The 25915-nt window shown below is 50.1% G+C and overlaps 1 protein-coding gene across 3 annotated transcripts in view; it reads left to right on the forward strand.

Annotated features, from left to right (window-relative positions):
* Window positions 1–801: 801 nt before the first annotated feature.
* The window catches only part of SRL (sarcalumenin), a 29020-nt gene continuing 3906 nt past the window's right edge, over window positions 802–25915 (forward strand). Inside the window, exons 1-7 of one of the 3 annotated variants that reach the window (XM_035130874.2) lie at window positions 802–986; window positions 12999–14450; window positions 18675–18773; window positions 20585–20680; window positions 21774–21809; window positions 23096–23212; window positions 24700–24933. In XM_035130874.2, coding sequence (XP_034986765.1) covers window positions 923–986; window positions 12999–14450; window positions 18675–18773; window positions 20585–20680; window positions 21774–21809; window positions 23096–23212; window positions 24700–24933 — 2098 coding nt within the window. In that variant the 5' untranslated portion in view covers window positions 802–922. The remainder of the gene's footprint in view (window positions 987–12998; window positions 14451–18674; window positions 18774–20584; window positions 20681–21773; window positions 21810–23095; window positions 23213–24699; window positions 24934–25915) is intronic. The other 2 variants (XM_035130875.2, XM_088657329.1) reach the window with 2 other exon arrangements.

Genomic DNA, 25915 nt, shown 5'->3' on the forward strand with positions numbered 1-25915 from the left:
TCAGTGCAGCCAAGAGGGGGGCTTTGTTGTCTGGGCAGCCCAAGAACCCCATATGCACTATCCAGGCTTGCGCCCCGGAGAGGTTTGGCTTCACCCTCCAAGGCGCGCTCCCTTGTCTCTTGAGAAAGATGGCTGCCAACAAGAATCTATGGAGTGGGACAACTGGCAGGTGCATCTGCTGGGGAGGTGGGCCCAGGCTTGCTGCTCCTTGTCTCGAGCACTCCTGGCTGAGGAGCCCCCTTGGCTCTCTCAGTGGCCCTGCCCCGGTTTGCTCCAAGAGCCCCTTCCCCTATCTCCTCTGCGTAGTAGCATGAGGAGAACTGGCCACTTGTTTATTAATAGACCGCCTTTTTCTCTCCCCAGAGCTCAAGGTCATGTACAGGGTTCTCACCTTCTGCATTTAATCCTCCCAGCAGCCCTGCAAGGCAGGAGAGACAGTGACTGGCCTCAAGTTACCTGGCCAGTTACTCTGGTCTCTCTGGGGTCCTCACTGAATCCCCACAACAACCCTGCGAGGCAGAGAGAGAAATGGTGACTGTTGCCGCCGCCACCCCAAATCACACCCAGTGAGCTTCTTGGCTAAGTGGGGTGGTTCAAACCCTGCTCTCCCCCAGCCCATAGCCCAGGACTCCTAGCCACTGTGCCCCACTGGTGCTGGCTCGCATGGCAATGGCCTGCGTGAGCTGCAAGGATCCGTCTGCCTGTTTTCTGCTCCTCCCCTCTCCCTACTTGGGCCTGGCTGCGCCTCCTGGGTGACTGACATGGGGGCCTGAAGTGGCCAGGCAGGGAGGGGCCTCAGGCAGTCCAGCGCCAGGCACCATCTGTGCAGGCCCCTCTGCAGCCCAGCCGGCCAGCTGCCTGCTCCACAGCCTGTGCGGCAGAGACAGAAGGGTGGAAGGAGAGGCAGCTCCAGGCCACCACCATGCATGGACTGAGGCTCTTCTGCTGCTGCGTGGCCCCAATCCTGCTCCTTGGGGCACGGGCAGGTAAGAGGCTCACCCTGCCCCCTCCCGGGTCTCCCACCTGCACCCCTGGCCTCCACTCTGCCCTCCCCTCCCTTGTCATGGGCCACGGCTTGGTGGCGCAGGGTCTCTGGGCTGTGGGTGGCCCTGGCAGCGTTAGGCAGGGGCCAGGTGGGTTGTGCAGGAGGCTGTGGGTGCCTTTCAGCCTGTCCCCCTGGGAGCCAGCCAGGTACGCCGTCTCCAGAGAGGGAGGGTTGGAGTGGCAGGGAGGGGAGGGGGGCAAAGCTGGCAGGCCTACTTCACCACCCCCACCCCCCGCCAGTGCCCAAGGAGCCACCTGAGGACAGCTGCAGTGTGAGAGGGAGGGGGGTGCAGGATCAGACCTGCTGCTGGACCACCTGGCCTCCACTGGTGGAAAGAGAAGGTGACTGGCTGGCTTCTCTCTGTACCAGAGTAGAAGGTTGGCTCTGGGGTGGGCATCCTGGTTCTGCTGTGCTGTGCCCTCGTGGTGCTTTCAGCTGCCCCCCTCTTTTGGGGACCTGCCGGTGGAGAGTGTGTGTGCCCGCCTGCCAGCGTTCCCCTTGGTTGCCCTTGAGTTAATTTGGTCTCTCAGGCTGGACGCTATATGCCCAGCTGCCACAGGATGGCTAAGTATGGAAACAGGCGTGTAACTGGACCCCCCCAAGCCCCCTCCCTGCCATGGCCAGCTCAGCTGCTGCGTCCTCGCACTGTCACGGAGGAGCCAGGGCTGCGGATTTGCCTCCTTTTAAGGACATCCTTTGTCATTCTCAAGAACAAAAGGGGTTAGTGGGGGGCTGGGGGTCCCCCTCCCCTCCCACTTTCTGTGGGGCACGGGGTGCCCTTGCTATGGCTCTGCTGGACCTGGTAGAAAACACACACACACACACACAAATACGTTGAGCCCCCGAATCCCACCTGGTTTGGAATCTGCTCTGGAGCTTGATGGTGACCCTGTCCTTGCCCCCTGGCAAGGGTTCCTTCTGTCTTGTGGGCAAAGGGGCACACAGAACTTCCTGGTGACCCTGGTGTCTGCATCTGAGCCAAGGCCTGAGCTGATGCTCACCTGCAGCTGGAGCCCAGGTGGAGCAGAGAAGCAAGGCCAGGCTTGTGGAGGGGCGATTAGACACCCGTGGGGACCAGCTCTGCCTGGGCTTTCTGTATCCCAGATTATTCTCCCCTCGGTATCTTGGGGTGTGCCATCAGGTCACACTGGCTGAGCCCATTTTGCCCTTCTCTGTGTACTGAAAACAGCTTCCAGGGCTGAGTCCCGAGTGCCCCTGGCTTGGGGGCCTGTTGAGGGGCTGGGGGCTGGCAGGAAGGCTAGCAGGGCCTCTTCCCAGGCCTGTGAGATGGTCTTGAGAGGCCCTGCCTTGCTCCCAGGAAGACCCTTTGGGGGGGGAGAGATGGCCGCCTGGGTTGGCATCCTGGCTCTGGAATGCCCTTCTGTATGGAACTGGCTTGCCCTGCACCAGGAGTGACATTTTTGGGTGCCCCACAAAGACCTCCCTGTTTGCTTTGGTGTTTTGGATAGTAGATGGATATTTGCAGAACCATGCTTATCCTGTTTTCAGCTTTCAGGGTTGGTTTTTGTCTTGCTGTATTTCGTTATGCTTAATTGTTAGCTTGAATTTGTATTTATATGCTGTATGAATTGATTTTATTCACACTTTGTTCAGAGCCCTGAATCATTTGATGAGAGGCACTTAAGGAATGTTTTCAAGGAATGAACGCCCTGTGGCCCTCCAGCTGCAGGGATGGAGGTGGGGGGGGGGCTGCCCTACCTGAGTTACCTGGCCTGTCACTTCTGCAGACAGTGGGGAGGTGAGAGGGGCTGAAATGGAGATGAAAAGGGCCAAAGCTGCCTTCTCTCCTGGTGCAATGGGGGAGGGGGCCTCCTGGGCTCCCCCCTCCAGCCAACAGGAGCCTCGCTTTCCCCAGTGAGTGCCCCAGTGGTCCTGCTCAGTGCCTGATCCCCCTGGCAGGCCAAGCAGCCTTCCTTTTAGCTTGAGTCTGATGGAGCAGAGTCCCAGGTGGGCACCGTTCTCTGTTCCCAGTTGTTGTGTTTTGAGTTTCCCTTTTGAGGAAGTGTTGTGCATCATTTGTGGAGTATTGGGAGGAGATGGGCCTGAGGTGCTCTCTCCCTTGGTTCTGGCAAAACGCTCCCTGCCTGTATTTCAGAGGCTGCCGTGACTTTCAGGTTCTTGGAGGGTCTTTGTCAGCAGTTCCTTCCTCCTCTGCCTCGCTGTATCCGCTCTCCCCGTTGACTCAAGGTCCTTTCTGGTCTTGTTTGACTTCCTATTCTGCTGGGAGGCCACATTCCTGGCCAAATCCAGCCCACCTGCGGTGGCAGTTGTTGGGCTCAGACTCCCACCAGCCCTGGCCAGAGAAGATGATGGAAGCCCAGCAGTGTCTGGAGGGATTGCCCACTCATCCCTGCCGCTGAGCTTGTTCTTTCCCACCTTCTTGCAGAAGAAGATGGCTTCTTCCATCGCCAGCCAACTTCTCTGCCCTTTTCAGCTGCTCTGTTGGGTTTTACCTTCACCCAGGTGCATGGGCATAACCAGGATTTTTGTTTGGGGGGGGAGAACCAAAGTGATTGGTCAGTTACTTTAGTATTTCTATTGTTTCCTTGATCTAAGGGGGCAGTTGCCCCCCCGCCCCTCTGGTAGGTTCAAGCCCAGGTGCTGGCTGACTCATCCAGCTGAGATCTGAAGCCCTTCCCTTCATTTCCTTCCCACCTCTTGCTTAAAACAGAAGCAGGTGGATTTACCTTTATGGAATAATCTCAGATCCTGTAGCAATGCACAAGTTAGTAAGAGTTGGGATGTTCGCTGCGTCCCCAGGCTCAGCCAGGGCCCACAACCCAGGAAAGATGGAGGTTTCTTTCTGCCTTTTGAGAAAGCCACGATGCCTCTGGGCTGCAAAGGCAGAGCCCTCCCCCATAACAGTCATGGAGCTGCTTGTATTTCTGCTGCACCTCTAATTCAAAATGCCTCTTGCAATGGAAGTGACCCTCCCTTCCCTTCTGCCTGCTCTTTGGAGAACCTTCGAGGCCTAATACCAACTTGCACTTCCGAGCATTGATATCCTTGCATACGGTAGTAACTCGGAAGCCCAATGAGGTCTCAAAAGGAAAGGGGTGAGGGGGTTTGACTGGAAGGCAGTCGGAAATTGAAGCGGGAGGTGCATTTGTGACGCAGCGCAAGTCCAGGAACCTCCTGCACTGCAGGCAGGTTTGCAGCTGGCTGCCCCCCTCACCCTCAAGCTGCAGAGAGGATGCCTGCAGGGGCCAGTCGATGGAACCTGAGCAGCTCAGCCGGCACAAGGGAGCTATATTTATCCTGCCTGGGGTTACCCAGCCACAGCCAGTAATAAGCGCTGGGGCCTTGGCATGGCTGCAAAGAAATCCAGGGCTCCCAGGTTTATTTTACTGAGGTTTAGAGGCCACACTGCAGGTGCTCAGTCAAGCCTGCGAAGTCTCCAGGAGGGAGAGCCTGTAAGGAGGATGGCAGCCAGGCAGGGCCCTAGAGAGAGCCTGGACCCTGTGTCCGCTCTCTGCTGCTGCTTGTGCAGGAGCTCTTTTTCACAGCATCTGTCATTCGTTCCCTCCCTGCCCCTCTCCCTCCCCTTTTCTTGCTGGGATGGTCCAACAGTTTCCACTTAGGAGAAACAGGAGCTGTGTGACTTCATCATGAGCACCTCGGTGTGGATTGCAGCTCCTCTTGTATGGAAACAAACGAAGCAAGTTTCTAACTTGGGTGCTTCTTCTCCATGCCCTTCCTCTTCATATTCTGAACCACAGGGAATGTAAATAGACTTGATCGTTGCAGGATTTGGGGTTTGTAAGAACTGCTTTTGGGGTGTGTGCATGGAACAAACAAAGCCCCCCCCCCAATTTGCCATTGATGTGCCCAAGCAAGGAAGGTGGGGTCTGTGTGCAAGAATTGGGGCACTATCTGGCACTACCTTTCTCTAGCAATCAGAGTACTTTTGGAGGGTGAGGCCTGTAAGGCAAAAGTCAAGAGAGCTGGACCCTACTAGTCCAACACATACTAACACAGCTGGGGAGCTGGCAATGAGAATGTGTGAACATCAGCCAGTGATCAAAGCCAGCAGCTGTGATCCCAAAGTCCCAGGGGAACAGGAGGCAGAATTTCCGCCAGGTGCCTCCTGCTTCCCCATTCTGCATGCATCTCTTTTGCATGGGGAAGCTACTGGCCGGTGGCATCCTGGCCACCAGCGTGCTCGCAGTGTTCTTATCTACAAGGAAAACTAAACAGGATACCCCCGAGTTTCACTTCAAGCGATGGTTCTGCCATTGTCCACCAGCCAGCAGGCTGCATCTGGCAAAGCTGAGCTGGCTTTCCTGTGTTTCATCTGGGCTGAGCTGAAATGGATTTGGAGAGGAAAGTGCCATTCCCCAAACTGCAACTTGCACTGAAATATCCCCCTTTATTTCCTCGTAACACGTGAGTATTTTACACTGCTCCCAAGCAAGGAACGTTGCTGGATTTGGAGGTTCCACCTGTGGCAGCCACCAAGAGTGCTTGGGGGAGGGTGAGGTCATCCTTCCAGACATTTGGCCCATTTCCCTCACTTCCAGAGTCAGGGAGACAAAGGCTCAGCCTCCTGGAGGAACTGAACTTTGCCCTTTCCTGTATGCCTGTGTCTCTTCCATCCCCAGCAACAGCTACACGGCAGAATCACACAACCCAAGGTCACCACCAGCTTCACTAGAGCCTAAGAACACTTCTTTTTAATTTGTAGACCTATATGCCAATGCAATAAGTGGTACTTTCAACCTTTCTCTTCTACAGCATGTAAGAGTCTACTTTTTTTAGGGGCCATTGCCTCTTCTCCTCTGCCTCCCTTACAAACTGTAGACATTCATATGATTGGGACACTCGTTCCTTTCTTGCAGCAATACTCCAGCTGAGATAGTCACATGGCATTTCCTTCTTGCATTGGCTTACAAATCACCCAGCAGGCCCTTTTCCTGCATATTTTCATTTTAAAATTGCCTACAGTGAGCATAGAAAAGTGGGCATCATAGAAGTAATCACTAATAGGCTTTTTGGGGATTTTTTTTTTTTGGCATTTTTTCACAAGGTCCCTAAATTTGCACACACCACCTGCAACGCAAACCTCTCCGTTTAGTGGAGGAGCTATGCGACTTCATTTACTTTTGGAATATGAGACCATTGTGAGAACTTCATGAAAGGTGTCCTTCATTGCACTAATAGGGCCTACTGTGTTCTATTCTACAGATATACTGTGTTTCCCTGAAAATAAGACACTGTCTTGTATTTATTTTTCCTCAAGAAGACACACTATGGCTTATTTTCAGGGAATGTCTTATATTGCACAAATGCTTAGAAATCCTGCTATGGCATATTTTATGGGTATGTCTTATTTTCAGGAAAACATGGTATCCACAATGTGCAGTCCTCTTTCTCTCTCTCTGTATGTGTCTCTCTCTCTCCTCATCCTCTCTCTGCACCTTCTCTTAAATCTTTCACCCAAAATCTCCAGTATTTAGCAGCCTACAGCAGCAAGGCCATCAAACAGTTATTAAAAAGGTGTGGTACCTCTTAAAATAATTAAATCACAGAATTGTTGAGTTGGAAGGGACCCTGAGGATCATGTAGTCCAACCCCCTGCAAAGTAGGAATATGCAGTTGTCCAATACGGGGATTGAACCTGTGACCTTGGCGTACCCAAGTGAGCTATCTTGGATTTCAAAACAACCTCACATTTTGCCTGTGCCAAGGGGTAAGCCTTGGTGACCTGCCTGCCCCTTTGGAGGCCTAACTGTTCACGGAAGGATGTGCCAGCAGCGCAGCCGCAGCACAGAGGAGGGGTGTATGCCGTGTGTGTTTTCTCCTGGTAACTTTCTCCAGGCAAGCAAAACGCCTTTCTTGCTTGGGCAACCAGCTGGGCATTTAACCAGGTGTGCAGTCCATCCACTCTTCAAAGCGGCAGCCATTCTGGAGGACTGAAGAAAAGAGGAGCAGTGCCAGGTTTAGAGCTGGGCTATTTTCAGAGGCTAGGAGGAACAAGGGTGGGAGCTGGTAATCTTTTCTCTTTGCCAGGCAGCAGTGCAGATCTATGCTGCTCAAAAGTTTGCACCTTTAATTCGGGACTTGCGGAATCCGGCATTGCATTCCTCGGCCTCCCGCCACTCTGCATTTGGCCACTAGAGGGTGCGTCTCGGCTGCCGCAGTTTCACAGAAGTCAACAGACCGGGTAGGGGTCTTCTTTTCAACCCGGGACATTGCGCTACGTGCGAATGCTGAAAGGGAAAGCAAAAGCATGTGCATCCTAGGCAGGTTTACACTTTCTGGTTCACTCTTGTTCTGAACAAGTCCAGCTATTCCCACTCCCGGCCGTCGCCTCGCAGTAAAGGACCATGAGGTGCTGAGAGCCATCTTTAAATATCTTGTCCCGTGAAAGATGGAGCAAACGTGCTTTCTGCTGCTCCAGACACAAGTAGATGGATTCGACTTGCAAGGAAGGGCATTCTGAGTAAATATCAGGAAGAGCTTTATGAGGGGAAGAAGTGTTGGACAATGGAGTAGATTTCCTCAGAAGGTTGTGGGCTCTCTTTCCTTGGACGTATTTAAGCAGAGGTTGGATGGCCATCTGATATGGATGCTTTAGCTGAGCTTCCTAAATTGCAGGGGGTTGGACTAGATGACCACTGGGGTCCCTTCTGACTCTACAAGTCTATGACTTTATTATCTTGGAGAGGGGAAAAAGGGGGCTTGCAATGGCTGGCTGGTGGGCACCGAGTGCAGAGCAGAGTCCTGGCTCTTCAGCTCTCTGCAAGTGCCTCTGGGGTCGCTCTGTCCTGTTGTCCAAACCAAAACAGGAGGGTGGGAGTCTCCTGACCCAGAGGCTGAGTAGCTGCAGGCATTGCCATGTTGGGACCCCCAACCAGCCAGCAACTCCAGGTGAAGGACCCCTGGGCTCCTGGTTGCTCCTGGGGTGGTGGCTAGTGTCCCTCTTCTTGTGTGGCAGCTGGCTTCTCATCAGGGTGGATGACACTGGCCAAAGTGGACCAAAGCTCTGGGTTCCAGCACCCATTTCAAGTTGGCCTAGAACTTGTCAGACTTGCATGGTGAATATTGCAGAGCAAAGCAGAGCTCTCTGCCAGCCAACCATGCTCCACATGCCCAGCGGCCTCACCACTTCTCTGGAGGGACGGGGCTTCCAGCATTCCCAGGGCTGCAGACAGCAATCAGGGCCTCTTGCCAGAGGCACGGTGGGAAGAGGGCCAGGGGTTTGGCTCAGAGCCTGTCAGGTGCTGGGAGTGCCCAGAAGGCAAGGGATTGTCACCTCTGCAGCCATGGAGGGAGTCTGGGGGCTCTGAGAAAATGGAGGAGGAGGAGGAGGAGGAGGAGGAGGAGGAGGAAGGCTACCAGCCAGGCCCAGCAGGCAGGCATCACACAGGGAAGAGCAGACACAACTTTGTGGGGCTGTCAAAACAGCAACAGGGACAGGTGGGAAACACTCTTTTGCTTCCCCATCACAGGTGGGCATTTGACCTTGTGAGGGTGATGAGCTGACTGCAGAGGGAGCACTGCGGACCCCCAGGGACCCTCCCAGGGGCCAGGTTGGCTGCTGGCCCTGACAGAAGGGGAGCAGTGGCCAGAGCAGAGTTACCCAGAAGCACCACAGAGGGCAGCTGGTGGTTGGGGGAGTAGAGGACCTCCTGGAGGGGCAGTTGCAGGTGGGACAAGAGCTATGGCCATCCTGCTCTATTATGGGGCAAACATCACACATCATTTCTAGCTTGCTGTGGAGGACTGGTGTCCTCTTCTCTGCCTTCTTCGTTCATCATAGTCCTGACTTGTGTGGGCATCAGGTGGGCACCCCGTTTCCTCTCCCACCACAGCTCTGTTGGGGATAGTGGGTTACAACGCCTGGAAAAAGTTTGCTGTGTAGGCTGAGCCACTGTTTCATTAGTTTTTAGGTGTGTGCTGTCCTGACAAAGAGGGCCAGGATAATGCCATCATGTCAGAGAGAGCCTGTGGAGGGCTGTGGCTTGCTCTTGGGGGGTTCTGTTTGGGCAAACCCTGAAGTCGTGTGCCTGAGGCCAAAATCTTTGCATGGGGCGTCTAGATAGCTGCCTGCCGGCTGACAGGACATCACTCTCTGGTTCACCTGGCTGCTGCTCTGCCTGCTGCCATTTGGTGGGATTGGTACGTATGTCTGAGGCTTGACCCTGGACTGCGGACATCCTTCACTTCCGAGGCCACAGGGACATTTTGTTGCTCACAACTTCGCCACCACTTCCTCCTGCAGGGTCCTGGGCTGGAATCTGCCCTGCCATGGCAGACTTGGCATTCTTGACGTGCTTTCGGTGGCTCTCTGCGTCCTCGGCTCCCTTGGTGTGGCACGCATACAGTACTGTACAGCGTGTCCAAGAGGCATCCCAGGGTGTCAACTTACCACAGGCTTGTGCAATGCGTTGGAGGGGCTCCTGCCCCCACCTGCCCCTGCCTCTGCCCCTCACCCACAGGGAAAGGAATGAGACCTCTCTCCTACATACAAGGTCCTGCTGGGCTCCTCTCCATGGAGACACTTCCAAGACCTTTCTGTGTGTGTGTGCGTTTGTGTTGTGGGGGCAACGGGGAGGCAGGGGCAGGAACCATGAAGGGAGTTTCTGTGGTTTGTAGCAGCAGCAGCGGCAGCACCCCCCACCCACTTGCTGGTGGTATTTTTAGCCAATGAGGGAGACTGCTTGGGTGTTAAGCCCATAACCTTCAGCCCGTTTTGCTGCAGAGCAAACATCCCTTAACTATCTGCAGGTCAGCAGAATTCAGAGCTCGATATAGTTGGAGGCCTCCAGTTTGGGGCCAGCGAGGGCAAGGAGGGCTCTTTATATAAGGCCGTGAAGGTCACAGGAAGTGAGGGGCCAGGAGCTCCCACCTGAGTCCAGCCCCCCAAGGGAGCTCCTCAGGTCTTTCACCACTGAGGTCTCCACAGGGAACCAACCACTGAGGTTCTGCCCTTAGTTCCAAAGCACCCCAGCCCACCTGCCTCTGAGCAAATGCCCCAGGTCTCTCCATGTACAGGTCAGAGCCCCATGGCTCCCCCTGCAACCATCCCCACAGCCTCTTCCCGGGCAAAGCTTTGGGGGGGGGAGGAGAAGGAGGAACCCCAGGCCAAGGGACACTTCCTGGGAAGAACCATTGACCTATGATGGTCAGAGGGCATCCCTTTCGGATTTGGGCGCACTCTGAAGCAGCCAAGGTCTCTCTTTCTAATGAGCAAAAGCAAAGCATAGTCATTATGTTGACATTGTGGTGCTGTGCCTTTTATATTCTAATACAGTATAAGACAGCCAGGCTTCTCCAAGGCAGGCAGGGAGGCAGCCTTCTTGCCTTGGAGGTTTTGAAGCAGAGGTTGGATGGCCATCTGCCATGGGTACTTTAGTTGAGATTCCTGCATTGTAGGGGGTTGAACTTGGGGTCCCTTCCACTTTTCCATTCAATGATTCGATGATCCTAAAGCCTTTCAAAGAGGCTGGCCAATGCTTGGGGCCTGGGGCCTTCCCCCAGGTGGCAGGGGTGGATGGCCTTCAGCTACCTACCCTGCACAAAGGAAAAGTTTTGCATGGGCAGATGGGACCTGCCCCTTGGCATCAGATGTGGAGTTGCTGCGGTTTTCAACGGAGGTCTGCTGAATTCCAGGCATCAATTTCAGGCCAATAAGAAATGGTGGTGGGTGGGAGGCTCAGGAAGAGCACAAGTGACCCCTTCTCTCCTGGGATACTGGCCAGATTCAGTCACCATTTTCCCTGGTGCAGGGGCCCTGACTTGGAGCAGAGGGAAATAGACCCAGACAAAGCAGCTGGATAGTTGAGGCCTGGTGTGGATGGCGTAAGGGCTGCATTCCGAATTCGGCTCATGTTTTTCTACAATGACAACCGGGACACAAGGAAATGATTGGCTAACTTGAACTACTGGTTCACATTGCTTACTAGGGAGGCCGCCCCAGTGTCTGGGAGCAACTGCCATTAGGAGCATAGGAAACTGCCCTGTACTGACCCCACTTTGGTCCACACTGATTCCCTGGCTGTGGCTCACGGTCACCAGGATGTCCACCAGGCCAGCTAAAGATGCTGGGGATAGAAACTGGAGCAGGTGACTCCCTTGTTGCAGCAGCTCCACTGGCTCCTGGTCTCTTTCCTGGCACAAGCTAACAAGGGTGGTTATGCGGCTTAAGTCCAGGTTACCTCAAATGACCCTGCCTGGGCTCTTAGATCTTCAGGAGGGTACTCTTCTCTTGCTCCTGCTAACCTCCCAGGCACACTCAGTGGGGAAGCGGGAGATGGCCTTCTCGGGGGTAGCTGCTCCCAAGCAACTTTTGAACTCCCTCCCTGGAGAAGCCAGGCTGGCTCCCTCATTGATGTCCTTCCATTGGCAACAGGTTTTTGGGAACTGACTAAGGTTGTTATTTTTTTAAGGAAAGGGCTTTTAATAGTGCTGTGCTGTTTTTACTACCTGCATTTTAATAGATTTCCTTTCTATATTATTTTAATTCTATTTGAGTTTAATTACTTTTAACAATTATCTTTTACATGTTTTTAGCTTTTTGCATTTTGTTGGTGCTGTTTTAATTGGTGTAAGCTGTCTTGAGTCCTGGATCTGGGGGAAATGAATAATAATAATAATAATAATAATAATAATAATAATAGGACTCTTCTGTATTTGGGGTGTGCTCTATGCAGTAGGAGTGAGAAGGAAGATACAATACCAATAAAGAAGAACTTTCATTGCCAGCATTTGCATCCAGACATGTGAAACATCCCACAAGGCTCGGGAGATTTTATGAGTCAGTTCCCGTTTTCAGCTCTGCCTGCGCTGTTTGGAGAGAGCCCTGCCTCTCTCATGCACCCCTGCCAGCATATTCAAACAATAGAGACTGATCTAGGTTCACACAGAGAGAGGCAGGTGGGTTTGGACTCCTTAACTGTAAACTAGCTACAGTGGTACCTCAGTTTATGAACACAATTGGTTCCGGAAGTCTGTAAAATAAACTGAAGCGTTCATAAACTGAAGCGAACTTTCCCATTGAAAGTAATGGAAAGTGGATTAATCCGTTCCAGATGGGTCCGCAGAGTATTCAACCTGAAGCGTACTTAACCCAAAGCATGGGTGTAATTTGTTCCGGAAGTCTGTTCATAAACTGAAGCGTTCATAAACTGAAGCGAACTTTCCCATTGAAAGTAATGGAAAGTGAATTAATCCGTACCAGATGGGTCCGCGGCGTTCGTAAACCGAAAATTCATAAACCGAGGTGTTCATAAACTGAGGTTCCACTGTACTTTGGAAGGATCCGTGCCATCACATCAACGCAAACGTGAGGTTGGCGAAGGAGGCAACTGACCCCCATGGCCTCTGTCTCCTTTTCTGTCCAGCTTTCCTTAGTCCCCAACAGAAGGAAAAGTAGAGCAGGAAATTTCTGGATGCACAGAAGATGAACTTTGAGAGGAAACAAAAAGTGTTTGGTGATTCCTACCCTTACATGGTACTTTGGGATATGCTAAAACCTTTAAAAAGTATTTAAAGGCAGCTGCTTTCTCCCTCCCAAGCTGCTCCTCTCCTTCCTTGGCTTTTCTCTTTCTGTACTTGTAACCTAGGAAGGCAGGAAGCCCAGCAGAGAGAGAGGGCCAGCCAGCCGGCGCTTAGGCTTGCTCAGGGTTTGCCTGTGTGTAATCCAAGCTATATTCCCTCCAACCAGCATCAGTTTGCACACAGTTTATTGATAGGAGCAAGAAAAGCAAGCTGGATTCCAAGCCTGGTAGTTGGGACAGGGTTAAGAATATCTTTATAAAAGCCTCCTCAAACTGCGCATCAGTTTCAACATCCCTTTAATAGGAAAGGGAACAGCCTGCAAAGGGAACGTATGCAAATCGTGTGCCCCAAGTGAAGCACGCAGGCCGTTTTGAGGAGGGAGGCAGGCTGAGCGTAGATCAAACTGACTGACCATGTTCTGACTATTTAGAACTGCAAGTTTCTGCCCCGGATGGCACAGAAGACTCTGCCACCTTTGCCGAAGGAGGCTTGTTGCCCGGAGACCCAAGCCTGGCAGAGAAGGAGAAGCTGCTCTATGGAGACTCTGCTGCTGCTGCTGCTGCCACCGCTGCCACCCCACCTGGGACAGGAATTCCCTTCCGACCCTTAGACAGCCAGGAGGAAGCTAGCACAGGTGTGGAAGTAAGCCCTCGTGCTGATGGCTCCACTGAGGCAGCTGCTGAACTGGACACCAGCTCCTTGGAAGCTGAGGGTCTGGAAGAAAAGGAAGCTCTTGTTGCTGAACCACAGAATGCCCCCGACAAAGGGCATGACATGGATGGGCAAAGGGAAGCACCTGAGCCATATCTTGCAGTCAACAAGAAGGAGGTTTTGGCTGGAGAGGAGGCTGAAGAGAGTGAGCAGGCCCAGTCAGAGGGAGTTGCCAAAGATGCTGCCCCCTCCCAGAGCCTCCTTGTGCCCCCTGTCAAGACCAGAGAGGACAACATCACTGCTGACTTGGGCAGAGAAGATGGAGCTACCTCTGTGGAAAGACGCTTTAGTGATGGCTCCCCTGCAGTGAGCACCTTGGGGGCACCAGGCAAGGCGCCACAGGAGCCCCATCTGTTAGACGGGCAAGAAGAGTCTGAGGAAGCAGAGGGGGGAGGAGACACCAGCCCCCATGAGGAAGAAGCAGAGGAGGAGACAGCGGGTGTTCCTGGGCAGCTTGATGCAGAGGATTCGGAGGAGGAGGGAGAAGAAGGGGCTACAGTGGCCAGGGAGGGGGATACTAGCCTACAAGAAGGAGAAGGTTCTGATGAAGATGAGTCTGGGGGGAAAAATGATTCTGAGGAAGATGAGGCTGAGGAAGAAGACAATTCTGAGGAAGATGCGGCTGAGGAAGAAGACAGTTCTGAGGAAGATGAGGCTGAGGAAGGAGACAATTCTGAGGAAGATGCGGCTGAGGAAGAAGACAGTTCTGAGGAAGAGGAGGTTGAGGAAGGAGACAATTCTCAGGAAGATGAGGCTGAGGAAGAAGACCCTCAGCCACAGGAAGATGACAGCACAGTGGAAGCCGCAGAAGAGGGTGCGACTGCCTTGGCAGGAGAAGAAGCCATGGTCCATGGAATAGGAGGAGAAGAAGAGGGTCCTGCCCCATCAGAGAGAGAGGGGAGAGCAGAGGAGGGGGAAGAGGGGACTTCCCCAGGGAAAGGTGTGGGTGAAGTGGAGCCAGGAGATCCCAGCCTGACATCTGACCCTGAGGCTGACACCCACCTCCAGCATCAAGAGGGAGGCCCCAGTGAAGCAGAAGCAATGCCCACTCCTCCCAGCAATGAAGACACCCTCAGTGGTCATGAAGAGGCATCCTCTGAGCAAGCCCACCCAGTCCCGCCTGCCGCTAGCCCAGCACCTCACAGCAACCCTCCAGCTACTTCCACCGCTGGTCAGTTCACCTGGAGAGGTTCCAGCCCCCTTCATGCCATATTGAAGGGCTAAATAAAACAGCTCCCACACACAATATTCCCAACAGACCTATCCTGGCTGTCAAGCCCCCCTCCCCTGCCCCCTACCCCATTGCCTTTGCTCATCAGCGCAGGACAGTGAAGGGGTAGGAGTGAGGAGAGAAGCAGAGGCCCAAGAAGCTTTGGAGAAGAGTTTGGGTCAAAAGGCATTTTGCATTTTTTAGTGCAGATCTAAACAAAGCAAGGGTGGTGGGCCTCTCTCCCTCTAGGTGTTCTCACTGTTTTGCTATGTGCTTCTACATTTCCTCCCCTTCTGTTGGATGCAAAATCTGCAGTGCCCTTTTTGCCAGTTTAAAGCCTCAGCTATATGGGGAAGGTTACCAAGTGGTCCTGTATGGGTTGTGGTCTAGAGGCAACCAGTTCAGCATTTCTGCAGAAAATACTGTATTTTTCTGTGTATAAAACTATATCCCCCCTAAATTTTTAAAGTTTAAAATTGGGGATTGTCTTATACATGGAATGTTTAAAATATTAATTTCTTATTTTTGGGAAAATATGGTAATACAAAACCTGAACCAACAAAAGCAGTTCAAGTTTGTTATAATGAGGCAAAAATCCAAGATCTCTATTATGTCAAATGGTCTGTGGGTTTTTTTTAATACAGCAAAGCGGGAACATGAATAATATTTTTTGCATAACAACAATAATAAAATGAAACATGCAAACAAGCTGCATGTTTCCTTGAAGTCTAAGGATAATTTTAATTCTCTGGCATGTTGCCTGAAGGCCTGTCGCTTGGAGGGATTTTCTCCAGCGTTTTGACAAATGAGCTAAATAAATTCACCACGTTGTTTTTAAATCCACACAATGTCCCCCCCCCCCAACTGCACAAAGAAAACCCCAGCCCACCCCCCGCAGCTTCGACCAGTAAGGTTCTGAAAAACCCTCTAGAGGCAATTAATTGCTGCCATGACTGTCAGGAGGGGGTGTTGCTTGGAATAAATTCCATGCCAGGAATGTTCATCTGATCACCTGCCATTGAGGGATGGGGCAGGAAGCAAGGAGGAGCTTCCCTTTGTTAATGCTGCTCTTGAACACACAGCTGATGCCAAAGTGTAACCAGAGCTGTATCCAGTGGCTATTTGGGGAACAGGAAAGTCTTCTCTGCAGCTATCGACTGCCTTGTGGGGTAGCCTGGGCTCAGCTCCCAGCTGGCACCACAGACCTGTGCCACCACGGGGCCTATTCAGTCAGGCTCAGCAACGAGGCAGGGCTCCAGTGACTCCCAGGGACATGGGAAGGAATTAGTTCAGGAGCGGTGGAGGAACTGGGACAGGCATTTTGGACCACAGAGACAAAAGGGAATCTAGTCTGCAGTCACACAACTGGGTGGCAAACATTGTGGGCTGATATTAAATGCTGTATTGTTTTAATATTCAATTGGGAGCTGCCCAGAGTGGCTGGGGAGACTCAGCCAGATGGGCGGGGCGGGGTATAAGTAGCAAATTATTTATTTATTTATTTATTTATTTACACGTGACGGGGTGCATTATTATACTTTATGAAATTTATATTCCACCTAGCATCTGAAAATTAATTGCCTGACCATGTGGCCAAACACACTTTGTCAGGGTGGCAACAGGAAGGACCCCTTCAAGAAGCCTCTCACTGTCTGGGGGAGCAGCTGGTCCCCCTGCCCCTCCTGAGGGGGAATGTGAATTGCATCAGAGAAAGAGCATGGGCTTCCTGCCATGTAGCTGTATTTTTCTTCATATACTGTACTGTATATAGCTTTTTCATAATACATTACAGTACAATAAAAAACAAGCCAATCTAAATGAAAACACAAACATAAAAAGGAGGAGAAAATACAAAGTCCTTCCCCAAAAGTAGAGCTTAACCCAGTGCTCTTTTTCTAGAAAAAGAGGTGCCGGAACTCACCCTGAACTCCTCCTTTGTTCTCTTATAATGTCAATGGCACGAACATGAGTTTGACCAAACTGCTGGAGGCAGTGGAAGACAGGAGTGCCTGGCGTGCTATGGTCCATGGGGTCACGACTAAACGACTAAACAACAAATGTCAATGGCGCCCACCTTAGAGGGGCCGGAACTGAGTTCCAGTGAGTTCCAGCTGGAAAAAAGCCCTGGCTTAACTCTTGTCTTTCACCGAAAGGGATGGACCCTCCCAGTTCTTACCTGGGAGCATCCCTTTCTTCTCCAGTCTCTCACCCTGGGAGATCTTCCCTTCTCTGATTCTCACACAGGGTCCTTCACCAACCAACTATCACCTTCATGTGTGTATAATCCCAATAGTGGCCCAGAGTAGAGGACACACACACACACACACACACAGAGAGAGAGAGAGAGAGAGAGAGAGAGAGAGAGAGAGAGAGAGAGAGAGAGAGAGAGAGAGAGAAGTAAAATAAAATAATAATAGAAGATAATAATGATAATAGACTAGAATAATAAGAAAAAAGGAATAAAAAGGACATCCAGCTATTCTTCCTTCTGCAGCTAAGCAATATTTGTCTCAAATTCATTCATTTTCCTTTCCACACTAAAAGTGGTTCTCTAATTAGTTATCTTTGTTTACACAAGAGTCTCTCCACTGTGGTCATATGTTAAAATAATATTTTTTAGTTATTTATTTATTGTATATTCATTCACACCCAGTTCCATATCTTATAATTCTATTTGCCGTTATTTTACTTCCCAATTGAAACAAAAACCTTCCATTTCCACTTCTTTCATTTCCCCCCCAAGAGAAGCGCCAGAGGCTTGGAAGCTTTTTACTCTGAATTCACTCCAAATTGCACACACAATCCTTTCTCTCTCAATTCTATCTCTGCCAGCTCAGGGTGTCTCTTGATCTCTTCATCCATGGCTTCATTCCACTCCTCCAACACCATAACTTTGTCATTTGGCTGTTTCATTCCTCTAGACACCTGTGTGAAGGATTTATCCATTTCATAATCTGCTGCCTCCAACTTTACCATTTCCCTCTCCTGTTCTGGCTATCCTTTATCAATACCATTGACCAAAGCTTCTGTGTCTTCTTTAATTCCATTTTCCATGTCTTCCTTCTCTGGTCCATTTTCATTCACCATTTCAAAAACCTCAGCTCTGATCTCTTTTAATTGCTCATCCAATAATGGTTGTAAGATGCCAACAGTCAACAGAGTTGATGCATTGCCATCCTGAATATTCTTGGTCTTCTTAATAGCTCAGTCTTAACCTTAAGAGGTCCAGTACCGAGGGCCTTCTGGTGGTTCCCTCGTTGCGAGAAGCCAAGTTGCAGGGAACCAGGCAGAGGGCCTTCTTGGTGGTGGCGCCCGCCCTGTGGAACGCCCTCCCATCAGATGTCAAAGAGAAAAACAGCTACCAGATTTTTAGAAGACATCTGAAGGCAGCCCTGTTTAGGGAGGCTTTTAATGTTTAAAAAATTATTTTATTTCATTTTTCTGTTGGAAGCCGCCCAGAGTGGCTGGGGAGGCCCAGCCAGATGGGTGGGATATAAATAATAAATAATAATAATTATTATTAGATCTTCACTGTCTCTACCTTCAGTCTCCTATCTTCACAGTATTCCTTATTGAGCTGCATTCTTTTCCCACAGTGGCATGGAAAATTTATTTTTAATTTGAAGTCAGCACTTTCATTGAGAAAACAAGGGACATGCTTAGAGGTGTGGCCCAGGTGCTAAGTGATAGGTGGGAGGCCTGCTATGCCATCTTCTGAAATTCCCTGTTAGGCTTGCAAGTGATGAAGTTATTTTGCATTTTATAATATAAAACCTCAATCGACAGGAGTGTCGACTTGGTTTTAAAATGGTCTCTGCTCTGGTGTATGAACAAGTTCATTTGGAAAAGCCCCGAAAGTGTTGCATGGCATACTGTAAGAGGTTATTCCTGTCATGAGAGACCCCCCCCCTCGCCTTGCCCATCATTGTGAAGTCAGGATGCAGCAGCATCTAAATTTAGAAGATTGCCCTCCGGCAGCTGCCAGCCCCTTAGCTCCGCTTGGGAGGCAAGGTTGGGGGTGGGGAAGGAATGCCTGCACAAGGGAAACCTCACTGCGTGCCAAAGGCCTGGATGAGCACCATGGAAAGCCTCTTCCTTTCCCCTTTGGGAGCTGGGACTGAGCCCTCCCCCTCCTCCTGGATACCTTCCCTGCAGGCTGTGATTCTGTCTCTGCTCTTTCTGCAGAAGAGGCAGAGGATGCCGGGGAGTCTGTCCGGAGGGACCGCACCCACATTGAAAGCACCTTGAAGCTGAAGGAAGAGAAGCCTGCAGATGACTATTCAGGTAGCAGTGGAAGGGGACAGGTTGGTGGTGGGGAGGGGGAGGATGCAAAGATGTCCTGGGAGAGATGGGCACATACTATACCCTGTGTGTAGCCCATGCTGCCTGACAGGGCCCCAAGCTCCTTCTCCAGAGAGGGCCCTGAGGCCCAGTCCATTCTGTTTTCCTACAGCACCCTCTCACATTGCATAGGACCACATATCTGTGCCTCCAGGATCTCATCACTGACCATCAGGCGTCTACTTCCCCTGAGCCTTATTCCTGGGCTTGCTCCCTACTCAGAAGCTCTTGTGGCATCACCAGCTCTCAAACTTTCCCTCTTCCAGCTTATTGAAGGGGCCTGAGACCTCTTCTAGTGCCCTCTGGAAGAAGGACTAGCAGGCCATAGCAAGGGATGATGGTACCGTACAGACGCACTTATGGAGGCTGCCTTCTACTGAGTCAGGCACATCAGGCTCCATAATGTCATCTCTGACTAGCAGCAGCTCTCAAGGTTTTCAGATGAGGGGACAGAAGGATCACCTTAGGTCCTCTTGGTTTTTCATTTTTCCAGCAATTTTTCCAGCAATTTTTAAATTAAAGTTTGTCAGATTTTTAGTACAAATTTATCCCAATGAACCCATTTTTGTATGCAGTTTTTACTGTGCACCTTTTTGCAAGCAGCCTCTCCTAATATATGCTTCTGTGTGTGTCATTTTTCACTAATACCTTCATCCTCATGCACACTTTCCCCGTATATAATGCATTTTTGTAAACATTGCCTGATTGGAGAACCTCATCAAAAAATTTGGGTAAGTGTAAATTTTGAAGAACAGCTGTGTTTCGGTTTGCACATGGTTTCAGAAAGTGTTTATCTGATAGATCTGCTTTTAAGTGCAAACTGAAACAAATTTATCTTCCATTCCTAACCTGGATATAGCAGGGACTGAACATTCGCAGTCTTCCACAACAATCCTTCTCCAAGTGCACAAACATAGAAAAAAAACACACACACACACACACACGGAAGAAACTGATTGATTGCCTCCTTCTGGCAGGTGCAGGAGAATGGGAGCTGGTGGCCCTCCATTCATGGTTTCTCTGGCTCTCCTGCCCTTGCTACTCTTCACCACTGGGTGTCCTCCTCTGCAAGCAAAGCCCTCCTGGCTGGATCAGCAGTGCCATCCCCATCAGAGGAGAGCGGGGGAAGGAGCCCTGGGCTGGAGGCTCCTCTTTAAACCCCACTGCATGATGTGGGTCAGCCTTTCTTTCTGAGGCTGGAGCATCTTGCATGCGTGGACTGCAGAGATCAGATTCCTTGGAGGCATGTACCCAGCCTCCCAAAGAGAAACCCCAAACTGGAGAGCCGCAGAGATGTCCGTGTGTGTTCTCTTGTTTCTCCGAAGATGAATGCAGGTGCCCCTCTGCAGAGTGAGGAAACTGCCCCGTAGGATCTGGGAAGCCACTGGAGGGAGGGAAAAGGAGGTGGAGATGGGGGAAGAAGAGCAAAGGTGTTGCCAAGTGGCATCGCTTGTTCCTCCTGCCAGAAGCACCATCCCAACAGCCCTGCACAACAAAAGGGCAGCCTCTTCCTATTTCAAGAAAACGTAAAATCCTCTTGCATCTCCTTTGCAATGTTGTTGGTAAAACATGTGTGTGTAACAGGGGAAAGGCCAACTGGGAGAGCCGCCTGCCTCATATGCCTGCACATTTAGCTTCCGACTGCCACTGGCCACTTCACTGACCCGGCACTGGGTGCAAGGGGCTGTGGTGGTGGACAGGCTGGTCTGGTTTCTGCTTTGATATGTTCCTCTTGGCCTCCTTTCTCATTGCAGGCACACTGCAGCGGCTGAGGAAGATCTACCACACTTCTATCAAGCCCTTGGAGCAGTCTTACAAGTATAACGAACTACGGCAGCATGAAATCACAGGTGAGGGTTGGGTTCAGGGCACCACTTTTATGTTTTGATGGGCTGCCATGTTTTGTGGCCAATCTTGTGGGGTAGGAGGGAAGTGGAGAGTCAGAACATTCAGCCCAAAGGGGCCTCATCTCACACTGCAGTATTTTAGAAGGCCCTGGTGCTGCTGGAATCAGAAGTAGAAACTTACTAGCAGGACCTACAACAAAATGTTGCAGTGTGGAATGCCCCTGTTCTGGATATGCCCCCCTTCTGGATACTTCATTCTATTCCCCCTTCCACAGCATTCTGTGACCACTGAGCACCTTCTCAGTGGGGTGTTCCCCCACCATTTAGTGTCTGTTCCCCCTAAAATTCATTTCTCCTTCTGCCAGCCTCTGTTTCTCCAGTACAGCCGATACACCCCTGGTCCGTGGACTGTGCTGGTCTTTCCACTCTCAATGTCCTTTAAGCCCATGTGAAAAAGGCTAAGGAGAGCAGATGCCCTTTCAAAATCTCCTTTCTTGTAACCCGGACCAACAGATTCAAGTTACAAGAATGGAGATTTCAGCTAAACACTAGGAAGAACTTTCCGGCAGTAAGAGCTGTTCAGCAGTAGAACAGACTCCCTGTGAAGGTGGGATCTCCTTCCTTGAATGCTTTTAAGTAGAGGTTGGGTGACCATCTGCCAGGGATATTTTAATTGTGATTCCTGCATTGTGAGAGGTTGGACTAGATGACCCTTGGGGTTACTTTCCAGCTCTACAATTCTATGTCTCTGTAAAATCCATCAGACTGCAGAGGGGCTGAGTATGCAAAGAAGCCCCTAGCTCATGATCCTCCCAACTAAATTGGGATGGGATTTGCATGCTAATCCCTGTGGAAAAGAGGTATTTGATGCATGAGCTCCTTGTGTTACTGAATGGATCATGGATCATGATTCCGGCCTCTTTCATAGGGCGGGGGGGAAAGATCCGTTGGCCCTGCATCCTTCCTCAGAGAATGCCAATGCCCACCTTCCGTTCTTGATTGATACCAGCCTAACCAAGCATCCCTTTTCCTTGAGCCTTTCCCTACTCACGTTGCCTTTTCTCTCCCCTTGGCCCTGTCCTCTCCTGCCTAACAGCTTACCCTGGACGCACCTTGGGCTCCTCAGCCACAGGTGGGTATGGCTTCCTGTCACTTGCATGTGAGCACGGCTCCTCTCAGGCAGCCTCTCTCTGCTGAGCAAGGAAGTGTCACAAGACATCTCCCCCACCTCCTTGCTGCACCTAGCAGCCCCTCTTGCTGGACCAGAAGGAAAACGCACCCCTTGTGCCTCTTTGGTTGCCTAAGCTGGCTTCTGCACCATCACCAGTAGGCCTCCTACGTGCCTGGCTGAGCTAACCAGGCTATTGTTAAATAACAAACAACAGCAGCAACAACAACTTATTACTATTATTAAATCTGCACATACAGAAACAAACCAAGTAAATACCAATGCAAACATAATATGAAATATTCATACTTTTGTTTAGACAGAAAAAAGGAGAGATACAAGGGGAGATGGAAAGGAGTACACAATCTTATCACAGTGTTTCTAGTGATATTTGTAGCTCAGCATCCTCCTACATTTTGTTGCATCACTGCATAATGAAAGGGCGCTCTCTCTCATGTATGTATGTATGTATGTATGTATGTATGTATGTATGTATGTATGTATATGTGTATATGTATATATATTGCCTTCCCTCTTACAAGGTCCATCAGCTTTACAATTAAAACATTCTTTTGTAATCCAATTATTCAGTGTCTGTGGGGTGGTTGTGTTTATTTTTCTCCAATGATAACTGTCAGATCAGAAATACGTTACCAATTCTCTATGACATGATCTCTTTTATATCCCAGAAGCCTCCTGTAATGCTCTCAATGGTACTTAATACAACTGCCCAGAATGATTTTATCCTCCAGCATGGCCAAAATATGTGCATAAGAGCAGCATGTGCAGCTTTACATCTCCAGCACATGTAGACCTGATTTAATCTGTCCAGAGTAAGTTACCAACTGATAATGTTCATTTAAAAAATCTTAATGTAACTGAAGGGCCCTTCCCTGGTCCCAGCAGGGGCTTGGGCAACCCTGGAGAGGACTCGCATGGCTAAGAGTTCCCATCTGCTTGGACTGCTCCTGCTTTTGGAGACTGTGGAGGGTGATGGCGGTGAGCAGCTTGTGTGTGCACTGTCATGATTCACTCTACCCACTCTGTGTAGGTTGTGATGCCTTCATCCCTGGCTTGCACTGATTGCCCCAAGGAATGGCTGTTTAGGCTGGACAATGTTCCTGCGAGCTTAGGGGCATGGGTCCAGTTAGTTATTTAAGAGGCGAGTGGAAAATTTTCAAGGGCACACCTGAGCTTTTCCTGCTTAAGGGAAAAAATCACCCTGTGGTATTATTGCTTTCCCTTTGCAGATGGAGAGATCACTTCCAAGCCGATGGTGCTATTCCTGGGACCATGGAGTGTTGGCAAATCCACCATGATAAACTACCTCCTGGGGCTGGATAACACTCCCTACCAGCTCTACACAGGTAGCATCTCTGCAGTCTTAGGCACCTGTATAACCTGCCCCTTTCTGCTAGGGTTGAAAGGAGCTGTCCAATTCAGTTCTCTCAGTTTCTAATTTTTCCAGTCTTGAATCCAGTTCTCTACATTTTGCAGGAATATGGGAATTTCTTCTTGAAAATTCATCAACATTTTAGTGCAAATTTCTCCTAATTAACACATTTTATATGCAGTTTTGACAAATGTTCACATTTTTACAAGCAATTTCCCCTGCTCTAATGCATTTTTGTATGTCATTTTCACTAAAGTTGTCTTTGTTATGCACTTTCTCACATATAATGTGTTCTTATAGACATGATTTGGTTGGAGAGGTGAATCACAAAGCTTGGATAAGTGCACATTTCAAAGGATAGCTGTATTTGTTATCATATTGTTTCGTAAAATGTGAATTTTATAGATTTGGCTTTAAACATGTACTGAATTGGATTTCTCCTCCACCCTACAGCATAGAGGCTGTTAAAATCTCTGTAGGTGGTGTCAGAACAGACCTTTTTGTGGTCAGGGTCCAGCAGTGAGCTCCCTGGTGTGCCCAGGCCTCATATGCAGAAAAAAGTCTCTGCATTGGCCAAGCCAGGTATAAGAGGGAGAGAGGGAGGGAGGGAGGGAGAGAGGGAGAGAGGGAGGGAGGGAGCGGGAGCAGCAGCAGCAGCAGCAGCAACAACAACAACAACAACAACAACAACAACAACAACAACAACAACAACAACAACAACAGTTTCTGGTAGCTGTGCTACAAGCTCCAGCTTTTCCAGCCTCTCTGGAGTGCACCCTGCTTAGCAGGTCAGGCTACGCCAGGAGACTCCCCATCGGGCTGGCTTCCCTCCTCAGGTGGTTGCCTGACTGCAAGAACCACAGTTGGCAAGCACAAGGGACTTGCAATTTTCTGCCTTCCCTGCATGGAGCCAATTAGGTTGAGCAGGAGTGACCTTTTCAATGTTCTCCCCTCCCCACCTCCTACCACCCTCCGGGACTTCCTTTCTCTCTGATTCCCAATGAGCAAAGCTTTCTATTTAAATGAAATTTCTAAGCAAGATGAAACAAGCTCTGCAGTTTGGGGGTTCCTTTTCTGCATAAGATGCTGCGCAGCTTGTACCTGGTGGCAAAATGCTTCTAAGCACAGCTCTAGAAACTGCAGCAAAAATGTGGTCTCCAGAGTAGAGACGGTTGTCTGAGCTGTACAATCTCCCCTTGCGTAGTGCTATAGCTACCCAGGTTTCTGCCAAACAGAGCAGGGAATTGCCCTCTTCTCTTGAGCGTGGTAGAAGTTGGGACAATGAATGCTGATTTAATAATCATTTAACATCTTCAAGAAGCTATTTGTTTTAAGCCATCGGGGATGTATTCTGAAGTCACAGTCATCAGACAGGAGCAAGGGCTTTGAGGGAGCTGAGATTTTAACTGCTTTTTGCCAAATGTGTGAGTGTGGCCTTTGTTTTGCTTTCTCCTTGAACAGGAGCTGAACCCACCACCTCAGAGTTCACCGTCATCATGCATGGGCCCAAACTCAAGACCATTGAAGGCATTGTGATGGCTGCGGACAGCACACGCTCTTTCTCACCTCTTGAGAAATTTGGTCAGAACTTTCTGGAGAAGCTGATAGGGATCGAGGTCCCTCATAAGCTCTTGGAAAGGGTTACCTTTGTGGATACGCCGGGGATCATTGAAAACCGGAAGCAGCAGGAACGAGGTAAAGCCCTATGCCTTAATGTTCAGAGGGTCTTGAGGTGCTTCAATTTGAGTTTTTGGTCAATCACAAAATTAGAATCATAGAATCATAGAGTTGGAAGAGACCACAAGGGCCATCCAGTCCAACCCCCTGCCAAGCAGGAAACACCATCAAAGCATTCTTGACATATGGCTGTCAAGCCTCTGCTTAAAGACCTCCAAAGAAGGAGACTCCACCACACTCATTGGTAGCAAATTCCACTGCCGAACAGCTCTTACTGTCAGGAAGTTCTTCCTAATGTTTAGGTGGAATCTTCTTTCTTGAAGTTTGAATCCATTGCTCCGTGTCCGCTTCTCTGGAGCAGCAGAAAACAATCTTTCTCCCTCCTCCATATGACAAGCACATCCATAGCTGCCAAGTTATCCCTTTTTTAAAGGGATTTTCCATTATGCTGAATAGGCTTCCTCGCGAGAAAAGCGAAAACTTGGCAGCTATGAGCACATCATCCAAGTCATTGATAAAGATGTTGAATAAGACTGGGCCCAAGACAGAACCCTGTGGCACCCCACTAGTCACTACTCTCCAGGATGAGGAGGAGCCATTGATGAGCACCCTTTGGGTTCGGTCAGTCAGCCAGTTACAAATCCACTGAATGGTAGCATTGTCTAGCCCGCATTTTACCAGCTTCTTTACAAGAATATCATGGGGCACCTTGTCAAAGGCCTTGCTGAAATCAAGATATGCTACATCCACAGCGTTCCCTGTTCCCTATTCATATAGCATTGTCAATAGTCAAATGAGATATCAATATTTTTCACGTTTTTAGCATTTGTTGCAATATGTACGGTACATCAGTTCGACTTCACAGTTTGGCCAAGCTTTTGAATTGCATCCCCCCCTTTTGAACTTTGCTTTCTCCATTGCGATCTAACCATCCACTCAAGGGATAACAGCAAATAGGATGGGGTCCTTCATGCAGGGCAGCTACACCTGCAGTCTTCCA

This window comes from Zootoca vivipara, chromosome 13, assembly GCF_965207765.1.
Source record: "Zootoca vivipara chromosome 13, rZooViv2.hap1.1, whole genome shotgun sequence".
Lineage (NCBI taxonomy): Eukaryota > Metazoa > Chordata > Lepidosauria > Squamata > Lacertidae > Zootoca > Zootoca vivipara.